The 13,196-nt window shown below is 37.9% G+C and overlaps 1 protein-coding gene across 9 annotated transcripts in view; it reads right to left on the bottom strand.

The window, feature by feature from the left end:
* Nucleotides 1-1,233: 1,233 nt before the first annotated feature.
* The window catches only part of TUT4 (terminal uridylyl transferase 4), a 138,227-nt gene continuing 126,264 nt past the window's right edge, over nt 1,234-13,196 (bottom strand). For 3 of the 9 annotated variants that reach the window (XM_047789098.1, XM_047789104.1, XM_047789105.1), the window contains 6 exons: nt 10,456-10,571; nt 9,297-9,520; nt 8,243-8,343; nt 5,053-5,500; nt 3,521-3,679; nt 1,234-1,880 (listed from right to left, as the gene is read on the bottom strand). In XM_047789098.1, coding sequence (XP_047645054.1) covers nt 1,792-1,880; nt 3,521-3,679; nt 5,053-5,500; nt 8,243-8,343; nt 9,297-9,520; nt 10,456-10,571 — 1,137 coding nt within the window. In that variant the 3' untranslated portion in view covers nt 1,234-1,791. Of the gene's footprint in view, nt 1,970-3,520; nt 3,680-5,052; nt 5,501-8,242; nt 8,344-9,296; nt 9,521-10,455; nt 10,572-13,196 lie in introns of all 9 variants that reach the window. The other 6 variants (XM_047789099.1, XM_047789100.1, XM_047789101.1 and 3 more) reach the window with 6 other exon arrangements.

The raw sequence follows: 13,196 nt of genomic DNA, 5'->3' as shown, positions 1-13,196 counted from the left end.
AGGCCAGGTATCTCATTAACAAAACAAATAAACAAATATCACTAAACTTCACCATTTAGTAGGACTCCATGGGATGCTGAATGAAGTTTTTTTTTTTTTTTTAATTAAGTATCACTGACCTAGAACAATACCACCAGGCTATGTACCAGGTGCATAATAGCACAGTGATTCGATATTTCTATATGTTACAAAATAATCATCATGGGATGCTGAAACTTTAATATGAAAAAGTATTTTTCATACACCTGATCTTAACATTTAAAAAATAGCTTTCCAGGGATATAAACATTGCAGGAAAGCCTTCAACCTTCTGCAAGAGATTTTAAGCATCCTCTTTCCATGTTGGAAAATATGACAAACGCCCAAGTACTCTATTTTAATAATGTGTATCTGAGGAAGCAAAACAAAGATAATATACTATTCTTAAAAGACATCTATGCTTAAAAGACAGATTTCCAAATCTCTAGCATCACTTAGCCTAAAATTAATGGCAAATTTCCTTAGGTGAGTTTAGACAAAATGATCTCACCTCAAATATCTAGTACCAATCCAGCTATAATCACTGATCACAAGGCATTATTCATAAATACTACCCTTGCAATTGTACTTTCCAGGAAGTAGTACAGGACTCAATGTATAGTCTGGCACATATTAGTTCCTCAGTAAATAAGAATTACCTTTCATCTATTCTGTCGGTTTCAGTGTTTAAATTAAACACTCCTTCAAAAGATGTTTCAATTCTATTTCCAACAAGTAAGTATGCTATCTTTAGAATTAATTTTGTTTTGCACCTCAATTTTCTCAACAATAAAATGACATAGTGTCTACTTCTATCAACTTCATATGGGTATTGTAAAGATTCTTGAATCTGGAGTTCCCATTGTGGTGCAGCAAAAATGAACCCAACTAATATCCATGAGGATGCAGGTTCGATCCTGGCCTGGCTCAGTGAGTCAGGGATCCAGTGTTGCCACAGCTGTGGTGTAGGTTGCAGACATGGCTTGGATTCCTTGTTGCTGCGGCTGTGGCTGGCAGGTATAGCTCCAATTCAACCCTATCCTGGGAACTTCCATATGCCATGGGTGTGGCCCTAAAGAGCAAAAAAAAAAAAAAGTTCCTGGATCTTTTTCTAAAATTAAGTCTGTGATTTAGACTATTCACTAAGAATAAAACACATCCCTGAATTGTTACATTATATTTCTATCATCTAAACAACCAGATACATTAACCAAATTTGACTCTTGTCAAAAAGGTTTATTAACTTAAAATAGAACTACTTCAAATACAAACAAAAGAAATTTCTATTCAAATTGGAATATTTTCAATATACAAGAATGTAAAACAAAAAAATTCTTTATCTTCATGTTGAAGTTTTATTTTATTTTTTTTAAACTTTTTAAAAATTTTTGGCACTACAAGGTTCTGTAAAGAATAGAAGTGACAAATTTAAAACACATGAAAGTCTTTCCTAATTCTTAAGAACGATATATATAAAGTCTGAAGCAACCAAAGTATGAATACAGCTAATAGAAAATAAAGAATGTAATTTTTTAAATTCTCTCTTTGTACAATTCATCAAGGTTAAACAAAACATAAAATTCCCTTAAAAATAGGGTAATAAAATAGATGAAATTTGTATCACTCAATTTGGTGATACTAGTAAAAACTATAGTTCATATTTATATACAAATAATACAGTCTTTAAAAACAGTCTTTGAATTTAAATAAGCTATCTAAACATGTGTTAAAATTTTAAATCAGGACCTGATTTGTTTTGCTTTCCATTAAATTTCACTTTTTCTGCTGAATGTAACTGACATTGAGGTACGGATACCCTTGAGACAGCAGGATTGGCTGGTTGCTGTGCATCGGTAGACCAGCTGAAAGAAAATGGACTTGCATTACTCCGACACGTTTCCTCTTGGTGGGTGGGGGCAACGCTCTCTACACCGACGGGCGGCACATCTGTCTGTTGGACACAACACAGACGGGAAACTGAAAGGCTTGTGCCTATTTATCTGAAGACCCTTTAGAAATAACTTGTAGCTAGTTCTCTTCTATTTATACACTAAGAGATGAAGCATGTCAAAATATTTAGCGGGGAAGAAAGAGGGAAGGAAAATGTATGTGAAAGAAAAGAAAGGAGACAAAAGAGAGGTGGAGGAATTAAGGGGATAAAGCCCACTAGGGAAGAACTTCCGACTCTCCCCCTCCCCCAAAAGGGCTTGTATGACCAATAGTAATTTCCATCAGCCCTAATTCTTTGCTCAGAAGAAATCAGCTACAGTCAAGGTTTAGAGAGGCTTCAATATGTCAAGCCTGACAATCATACCAGGTGCCTCCCCTTAAAAGTTATTTTATTTAGTCAACATTTCCAAAGTGCCTTTCTTTAATTTCCTGAACCCCTAGTTTAACTGTATTAGCTCTGACTCTAGTTTTTTGAACTCCCAGCGTAATTAACCAAGAGCTGAAAGCCAGACTCAGATATTTCCTATTCTGAGATACTGTTGAGGCAAGTAGTCTAGATAAAATACTATGCATTACTTGGTATATTAGCACCAACAGAATATGATGAGTTCTAATGTCATTTGAGTCTTAGGTTTACTAAACAAATTTGACTCTGTCACTACTCAACTCAAACTTCTATTAGATCCCCACCACTTACTAAGTCCCAACTCCTTCATAATAGCCTTAGCCTAACTTCTCTAGCCTCATCACATACACATTTTCCCATTTACCTCATCCTCTAGTCCTATTATTTTCTTTTCTCTTTTTTTCCTATAATTTTCTCATTATGGGGAGTTCCCGTCCATGGCGCAGTGGTTAATGAATCCGACTAGGAACCATGAGGTTCAGGTTCGATCCCTGCCCTTGCTCAGTGGGTTAAGGATCCGGCGTTGCCGTGAGCTGTGGTGTAGGTTGCAGACACAGCTCAGATCCCGCGTTGCTGTGGCTCTGGCGTAGGCCGGTGGCTACAGCTCCGATTCGACCCCTAGCCTGGGAACCTCCATATGCCATGGGAGCAGCCCAAGAAATAGCAAAAAGACCAAAAAAAAAAAAAAAAAAACTCATTATGCCAGGTAAAACTCAGTGACTTTGCATATATTATTGCCTCTGCTAAGAACACTCTTCCTCTCTAATCTCTACATAACCTCTGGGGAAAAAAACCCCATATCTCTTTCAAAATCTAGTTCAAATGTCAAAATCTTATGTGTTTTGATCCCTGGTGTCCATATCCTGTTCTCTCTGCTAGGGCAAAGTTAACTGATTCCTTTAAGCTCCTATTCTTGTCTATTTCATATGTCCAACTCTTCCAATAAAGTATGCATCAAGTGTAGTAGTTTTATTTAATTCTTGAGCAATAAGCACCAAGCACAGTCTGACACATAGCATGTATGCTCTCTCAATAAATGTTTGCTGAATTCATAAATTTTCACTCTCAGATCCTGTCTTTTACAAAGGCTCCCTGACCCAGAACAAAACCCATCTAGCCCATTAACAAATATGTAAGCAATAGTACCTTGAGTATAGAAAGGTTTGTTGTGCTGAAATCTGGCATTTCCCTGATGCATGAAGTTCTGATGCAAACCATAAGGCCACGAAGCTGGGACAAGAGGAAAATGGGGTCGTGGTGCATGTTCCCAAGGAATTGGAGGATTCAATCCTGGAAATCCTGGCTCTGCATTTCAACAGTAAAGGAATAACATTTTTAAATATCAAAATGTTTGTTCATTCAAATATTCCTTCATTCCACAAAGATGTACTGAGTATCTAGCAATGACCAGGAAACATGTAAACGGAGAGGCTAACAGAAAAAATATTTAAGGAATAAAACACTGTAACTGTACTCAAATTATTCATAAAGGAAACATTTAAGAAGACATATAGAGTAATAAGTGGTAACTGATAGAACAGATTGGCAGAAAGTGTCTAAAAGAGGAGACTAGTGCAATTGTTCAATGATAGAAATTTTCCTAAAATGATTGACTAAATTGAGTTTTAAAGGACAAGGAGGATTTCTCTGGTGGCTCAGGGGGTTAAGGATCCCGCACAGTCAGTGCTATGGCTCTGGTTACTACTGTGTCGCAGGTTCAATCCCTGGCCCAGGAACTTCCCCATGCCATGGGCACCACGAAGAAATAAATAAAGGACAAGGAACAAATTAGTCAGGCAAAATGGGACAAGGAGGGCATTTAAGACAGAAGGAATAGTTGTGTTCAAAGGCCAGGAAGTAAAAGTGTAGAGCAAGTTTGGGAAGACGCAGAACAATTGGCAATATAGAAACAGGGTTAAGGGAAGCAGTGATAAGAGAAAAGGCTAGACAGTAGGTAGGATTTGTATTTCAAAGAACCTTACCTACATCATTAAGGAGCTTACATATTATCCTAAAGACAATGCCAACTATCCTAGAATCAATTATACTTTTCTTTTTTTTTTTTTTTTTGGTCTTTTTAGGGCCATACCTGCAGTACATGGAAGTTCTCAGGCTAGGGGTTGAATCGGAGCTGCAGCTACCAGCCTACACCACAGCCACAGCCACACTAGATCCGAGCTGTGTCTGTGACCTATGCCACAACCACAGCAATGTGGGAATTAAGGCGCATCTGCGACCTACACTGTAGCTCATAGCAACGCCAGATCTATAACTCACTGAGCAAGGCCAGGGATCTAACACACGCCACCATGGGAACTCCACTTCAGTAAACACTTAAAATAGAAAAATAATAACTAACATTTATGTTTATTACCTCATTTAATATTCAAAACATCTCTGTGAGCTGGGGGCTACTAACACAACTATTTTATAGATGAAACCAATGTACAAAGATATTAAGTAATTGCCCAATGCCACACAGTAAATGGCAGAGCCAGGATTCAAATCCAAGCAGTCTGAATCTGTAGCCCATACTCTTTACCTTACCTAACCCCATATTGCCCCTCCACAAATACTGCTTGCCATCTTTGTCCTCACATTTATTCCCCTAGGTTCTACCAATACCAATCATGCAACCTTTCTACACATAAATACAAAAGGAGAAAAGGAAGAGTTACCTGAATTCCCCACTGTACCATTGTTCACCAGGGAATTTGGAGCCACAGTACGAGGCCAGTGTCCATCATGAGAGGAGCTAGGGATTGCCACAGGTCTGGCGGCAGGCTGTGCAAAGATGATGCTGGGATCATTCAGGCCAATATTGCTGGGGGCACTGCCTGGTGCAGAATGGATCACTGGGCCATGAATAGGCCAGGATGGGGCAGGAATCTGGAGGGGGTGCATTGGCAACAATCCCATATTGTGCATGGGAGAATACTGAGTTGGTGGTGACTGAGGAAAGTTATACATAGGCATCTGAACCTGATGAGGGGGCTGGGCTCCCTGCTGAGGTGGGCCAAGCTTGGGTTGGGATCCTGGCTGGGATGGAGGCTGGGTAATGGCAGTGGATTGGGAAGAGTTCTGTGGAAATGGCTGAGGCTGAGGAGAGTAAGATGGCGAATCAGACTGCAGAGGAAAAAAAAAAAGATACATTTTAAAACTTACAAACATCTTAATTTTATAAAAGCAGAGATTATCAAATATAAAACTATGGAATTATTAGCACATTATAAATAGAATTCTATGACATACATAGTAACAAATAATAACAAAACCTCATTTTATAATGAAGGTAGAATTTTTCCCAAGGTTCTCAAACCCTCTCTCATACAGATTTTATCTCAAAAAACTTTTTTTTTTTTTGGTCTTTTTGCCTTTTCTAGAGCCGCACCCATGGCATATGGAGGTTCTCAGGCTAGGGGTCTAGTCGGAGCTGTTGCTGCCCGCCTACACCAGAGCCACAGCAACTCGGGATCCATGCCTAGTCTGCAACCTACACCACAGCTCACGGCAATACTGGATCCTTAATGCACTGAGCAAGGCCAGGGATCAAACCCACAACCTCATGGTTCCTAATCAGATTCGTTAACCACTGAGCCACGATGGGAACTCCGATATCTCATAAACCTTTTTACTGTCCAAAGAAGACAGAACACAGACACTACTCCCATCATGTAGAACCGACAATTCCAATTGTAACCAGAAGTTTACATTTAAAAATCTCAGTCACTTTCATTTAGCTCCTTAAGCATTTACTGAGTATCAATTATGTATTGGGCATTGTTCTTAGTATTAAAAATACAACACTAGGGAGTTCCTGTTGTTCAGCAGTAACGAACCCAACTAGTATCCAATTGGATGCGGATTTCATCTCTGGCCTCACTCAGTAGGTTAAGGATCCAGTGTTGCCGTGAAACACGGCATAGGTCACAGACACGGCTGGGATCCCACGTTGCTGAGGCTCTGGTGTAGGTCAGCAGCTACAGCTTCAATTTGACTCCTAGCCTGGGAACTTCCATATGCTGTAGATACAGCCCTAAAAAGCAAAAAAAACAAAACCTAACACATATGCCCTCGTAGACCTTAAAGTCTATGGGGGAAAATAAGAGGAACTGATAAGGATTACATAAGCAATCACAATGAAGTAAAATGATTACTATGATAAAGACTGTCAATCTGAAATTGACAGAATATTGTAAATCAACTATACTTTCATAAAAAAAATTTTTTTAAAGACTGTATAATGTAGGAGTTCCCATCATGGCTCAGTGGTTAACGAATCCAACTAGGAACCATGAGGTTATGAGTTCCATCCCTGGCCTTGCTCAGTGGGTTAAGGATTTGGCATTGCTGTGAGCTGTGGTGTAGGTCACATAGCCAGCTCGGATCTGGCATTGCTGTGGCTGTGGTGTAGGCCGGCAGCTGTAGCTCCGATTAGACCCCTAGCTTGGGAGGCTCCATATACCATGGGTGTAGCCCTAGAAAAATATAAATAAATAAAAAAATAAAGAGTGTATAATGTATAACGAAATCCCAGAGCAAGAATATCTAAATCCACTTTGGGAGAAGGAAGAGAGTTAAGATGAAGGAAACTGGAAATCAAGGAAAGCCTCCTGAAGGAAGAGACCTTAAAGCTGAGACTCAAATAGAAACAAGTGTGATAAAAGAGGGTACGAATAAGGGGAAGAGAAGACTCAATCAGAGGCAACAACATAATTGAAGGTCTATAGGTATGAAAGCACATGGCCTTTAAATGTAACTGGAATCTGAAATGATATCTGACTAGGCTAGGGAAGCAAATGGTTGTAAACTATTCTTTGCAGACAGAAACAACAGGACTTTGTGGCTGACTGGATGCAGAGGTTGAGGGACAGCAGAAAAGTTCAAGAAGCTAGACCAATAGTGGTATCATTCAATGAGATGGAGAACATAGGAGAAAGAGGCCAATGAGGCAAGCAGTTCACTGTTTAATAGTGTTAGCTTTGAAGTTACATAGAACTGGGTTTGAATCTTTTAATTTCTCTTATTCTCAGCTTCCCAATTTGTAAAATTTGATTATAATAATATCTATCACTTCAAAGGATTAAATTTGGTAATAGGTATAAAGCACTAAAGCATAGTGTCAGATTTAGAGTAGGCACTCGATTAGTATTGGGAGTTCCCTCGTAGCTCAGTGTATTAAGGATCCAAGTTATCACTGCTGTGGCTCTGGTTACTACTTTGGTGCAGGTTTGAGTCCTGGCCGAAGAACTTCCATATGGCCATGGGTATGGCGCGGGGGGGCAGGGGAGGGGGCAGAATGCAAGGTAAATTCACATTTAGACAACATTAGAACAACTCAAGAAACTTAATATGAAACCTGCGAATCTGAATTTTAATTAAATACTCTTTTACAGGGTATATTTCACTAGATATCCTTATCAGCTATGAAAGACACATAAAAATTTCAAGCAAGTGAAGAATCATGCATGTATTGCCCTAACAGTACTAAACTCTTAATATATCTCAATTTTGGGATCTACTTTTATTAACGGCACTCATATTCTTCCGTTATGCAAACCCTAAAACCTAAAAGTTTTTACCTTATTTTAATCCAAGCAGCAATCTTATTTGGTAATTATCTTATTTTACACAAACACAGAATAGGTTCACTGAAGTTAGGGAGCTTGCCCATAGATATAAAGTCAGATCCACATTACTCCAAAAGTAATGTTCACTTTAGCTGATGTGCCTAGCAAGAACACCCCTGTAAAACATTATGTAATCTGGAATATTGTATTTTCCAATCTGAAAGATCAACCCTATCACCCACCATAATCAGTGCTACCATCCTGCCAGGACTAACCCATCTGCAGGCAAAGTACTCACACATTCAGAGGACTGTCTAGTCCTTATGGACTGATCACCCTGTTGTTGGGATGAACCAGCCACCTGCTGGGCATTTACAAGGTTGCGGACCAGCTGGGCTGCTAAGAGAAGACATCAAAAAGAAATTCAATAGATAAAAAAATAGCAGAGAAATGACAATCAATAAACTCTCTTCTGTACAACAGTCTCAAATCTCTCTGAACTTATCTTGGACTTTTAAACTATGATTATGTTAGTGAAGGACTTGGAACAATTCATTATTTTTGTTCAATACACTGGTCCTGGAAATAAGAACAAGTGTCATACTACTTTTCAAAAGGAGATGATATATTTATTTAAGAAAATAACTTCTACAACAAGAATCTGATGGGAAATCATTACATAAAATAGTTTTTTCTTTCAATAACCTCTCATGTGGGTTTTTAATTCATAAATTGCTAATGAAATATAACAGAAACAGATCTCCCTCTCTCATATAAGCAGTGAGAAGAGATATGATTTCTGGGAGTCCCCACTGTGGCTCAATGGATTAAGAGCCTGAATAACATCCACAAGGATGTGGGTTCGACCCCTGGCCTTGCTCAGCAGGTTAAGGATCCGCGTTGCCACAAGGTGCAGCACGGATTGCAGATGGCTGTGGCATACACCTGCAGCTCCAGCTCCAGCTCCAAGTCAACTCTTAACCTGGAAACTTCCATATGCTGCAGGTGTGGCCCTAAAATGAAAAAAAAAAAAAGAGAGAGAGAATTTCTCCCCATAAGTCCCCCCTCCCCCCAAAAAAACCCTCTTATTAACTTTTGAGGGGAAAAAGTTCCCCTCAAGAGAAATAGAGAATGTGACTCAAATCTAAAAAATACTTTGAGGGAGTTGATTGAATAGAACAGACTGCTAACTAAATACATCCATGAACTATTTAAAATAAAAGCTTGTCTAAATTTTCTCTCTTTAATGGTTCAGAATCATAGAGCTATGTTTGGAATAGAGAAGCTCCTTAGAGTATCAACGTAAATGACTTTATCTCCACCAGGAACTATTTTTGGCCTTTTCTACTTACCTGCCACACTGCTATTCCTCTGACGGGCCAGCTTGACCTCCGGGCACTCCCTTCTCACATGTCCTGCATCTCCACAGATAAAACATCTGAGGTCTCTGGGGTCTCTAAAGTCTCGAGTGTCGTGGAGGTCTCGGGGGTCAACAAGGTCTCGGGAGTCTTTCTCTTCTTCATTCCCTTCTTTCTCTTCTTCACTATCTTTCTTCTTTAGTCTAAACAGTAAACTGCTGATACCAATAATGTGGGGCTAGGGACTTATAAACTGGGTGATTCATAAAACAAACTAAGCAATACAAGAGTGTCACAATGAAGGAACTAACATGCCCACTGTTTCATGCATCTTTCTGAAGGCAAAGGCTCTACATTTACAGCACACCTACTCATATGGCAGGAACAGGGTATTCTAGTAGTTTTAAAATACAACATAAACTTTTAAAAAATGTTTAACATTGAATTTTAATCTTGTAACAATCTGTTGGTATTTATCATCTCCATTTTATAGAGGAAGAAACTTGAGGTTTAGAGAAGGCTAAGTGTCTTGCCCAAATTTAATAAATAGCAGTGATGGAAACTAGGAGTTTGTTCTGTCTGAAAAGTTCAAAGCTTTTTATATTAAGCAAGATTTGATGACTTAAGAAGTCATCAAGAGGCCATCATTCTGTCCTATTAACATAGTACACAGAACAACAGTAAAGTCTGTTTCATAGATATATTTTCAGGGAGCATAGAGAATGTACATTTTTTAAGGTATATATTATATGTATACTTTACAGCATATACCTCAGAGATTCAGTTAATTTTAATTACTGGTTTTTACAACTGTGAGGTCCTCAGCAAAAACCTCTTAACTTGGTCTTTTTTTCCCTTTGACTCCTAGCACAGTTCCCAGCACACAGTAGGTGTTAATAAATACTTCCTCAATTAAGAAAAAAAAACTGAATGAATTAATGAATAAAAGAAAAAATAAAATAAACCTCATGAAACATAATTATACCCAAAATAAATCTCCCTGTTCCACAAAATGCCACTCAAATATATATCTACCTAAGGTGCAAAGAAAGCCCTGAACTTTTTCAACTTAAACATACTTGAACATAGTTATAGCTTCAATTTGCCTCATGTTTATTTTCCCTGTAATACTGATACATAATCATTTGCCAACCTTCTCCTTTTAGGGCAGTCTTTCATGTAGTGACCGATTTTTCCACACACACGGCAACATCGATCATTGGGAGCCAGTTCTCCATCTGTTAGTACTCTGGAATCAAAGAAGTATTCCTACAGAGAAAATACAACTTTACTAAAAAAAAAAAATTACTACAAACTCTTGAGTCCAAATGGAAAGGAGATCAAGATGCAAAAGTGATTTTTTTTAAAAAAAAGGAAATAAATATCAACTAATATTTCACTGTAACTAAAACCATGATATGAAAAGATTCAAAGTTATTATTAATATCACAGCTGCTAACAGTACTAACCACACCTACGGTGTTTTCTCATTCATCTATAGCATCTTTGTGTAATATTTTAATAAAGTGGATAGTACTTCATGCTCATTTTATAGATGAGGAAACTGAAGCTCAAAGAGTTCAAGTCACTTGCCCACAGCAAAAAATCTGCTAAGTAGCAGATAAAGAATTTAAAGCTAATTCTGTCTGACTATAAATTCATGCTTTCTGCCCCATCATGTTACTTCTGGAAAGGAATTAAGTCGCTTTACAAAAGAGCTCTATGTAAATAAATCAATCCTCTTGGTTTATTTAAAATACCACTGGATTTGCAGTCAACAATTCAAGAATATATAACATTCATTATATAAAGTAGAGTATACCTAAAAGAGACAGTTGAGAAACAAAGAGAATTAAATCATTTTCCCAAGTTTCAGAACTACATTCATTTTGCTTATCTTTCTATGCTTTAGCTCAGTTTTGCACTATCACAAAGACTAGTCTGTCCTAGCAGTACCCATATAACTATGAATGCAAGAGAACACATCTACTTAACACTTTTCAAAATCTGTCTAATCCCTGAGGATAAATGTGTTAAGAGACAGATCCATTAGGATGACTTGTAAAAAATAGATAATAACAAGTACTGGTGAGGATATAGAAAAACTGGAACCCTCATATATTGCTAGTAGGAATATAAAATAGCACAGCTCGTAATTCCCATTGCAGCTCAGTGGGTTAAGAACCTGACTAGTATCCATGAGGATACAGGTTCAATCCCTGGCCTCACTCAGTGGGTTAAGGATTCAGCAGCATAGGCCAATAGCTGTGGCTACAATTTGATCCCTAGCCTGGAAACTTCCATATGCCACAGGTGCAGCCAGAAAAAGCAAAAGAAAAAAAGAAAAGAAAAGAAAATGAAATAAAACAGCACAGCTCCTTTAGGAAACACTTTAGCAGCTACTCAGAAAGTTAAGCGTAAATTTATCAAAATGACCCAGCAGTTCTATTGTTAGATATATACCTGCCAAAAAAGAAAACATAAATAAACACAAAATTTTGTACAAATATTCACAATAACATTACTCATAATGGCCAAAAAGTAGAAATAATCCAAATGTCCAATAAATAATAAAGTGAATGAATAAATAAAATGTAATATAACCATAGAATGGAATATCATTCAATTATAAAAAAGAATGAAGAACTTTACCATTGAATCCAAAAGAATAAAATACCTAGGAGTAAACCTACCTAAAGAAACAAAAGACCTGTACTCTGAAAAGTATAAGATGCTGATGAAAGAAATCAACGATGACACAAATAGATGGAAAGACATACCATGCTCCTGGATCGGAAGAGTCAATACTATCAAAATGACTATACTACCCGAGGCAATCTACAGATTCTATGCAATCCCTATCAAATTAACCAAGGACATTTTTCACAGAACTCCAACAAAATATTTTAAAGTCTGTTTGGAAGCACAACAGACCCAGAATAGCCAGAGACATCCTGAAAAGGAAAATTGGAGCTGGAGGAATCAGGCTCCTGGACTTCAGACTATACTACAAAGTAACAATCATCAAAACCGTATGGTACTGGCACAAAGACAGAAACACAGATCAGTGGAACTGGACAGAAAGCCCAAAATTAAACTCACACACCTACAGCCAACTAATCTATGACAAAGGAGGCAAGAACATACAATGGAGAAAAGACAGCTTGTTCAATAAGTGGTGCTGGGAAAACTGGACAGCCACATGGAAAAGAATGAAATTAGAACACTCCCTAACACCATACACAAAAATCAACTCAGAGTGGATTAAAGACCTAGATATAAGACCAGACACTATAAAACTCTCAGAGGAAAACATAGGCCAAACACTCTCTGACATAAATGACAGCAACATCTTCTCAGATCCACCTCTTAGAGCAATGACAGTAAACACAAAACTAAACAAATGGGACCTAGTTAAACTTAAAAAGTTTCTGCACAACAAAGGAAACCCTAAACAAAACAAAAAGACAACCCTCAGAATGGGAGAAGAATCTTTGCAAATGAATCAACTGACAAGGGGTTAATCTCCAAAATTTATAAACCCCTTCTGCAGCTCCACACCAAAAAAACAAACCACCCCATCAAAAAATGGGCAGAAGATCTAAACAGACAGTTCTCCAAAGAAGACATACGTGTGACCAAAAAACACATGAAAAGATGTTCAACATCACTCATGATTAGAGAAATCCTAATCAAATCCACCATGAGGTACCACCTTACACTAGCCGGAATGGCCATCATCAAAAATTCTACAAACAACCTGACCCCCTTGCTGTACAGTGGGGAAAAAAAAAAAAAAAAATTCTACAAACAGTAAGTGCTGGAGAGGGTGTGGAGAAGAAACCCTAGCACACTGTTGGTAGGATTGTAAATTGGTGCGACCACTGTGGAAAA

This window comes from Phacochoerus africanus, chromosome 8 (assembly GCF_016906955.1).
Source record: "Phacochoerus africanus isolate WHEZ1 chromosome 8, ROS_Pafr_v1, whole genome shotgun sequence".
NCBI classification, from domain to species: domain Eukaryota; kingdom Metazoa; phylum Chordata; class Mammalia; order Artiodactyla; family Suidae; genus Phacochoerus; species Phacochoerus africanus.
This window is presented reverse-complemented; position numbering and strand designations above follow the sequence as displayed.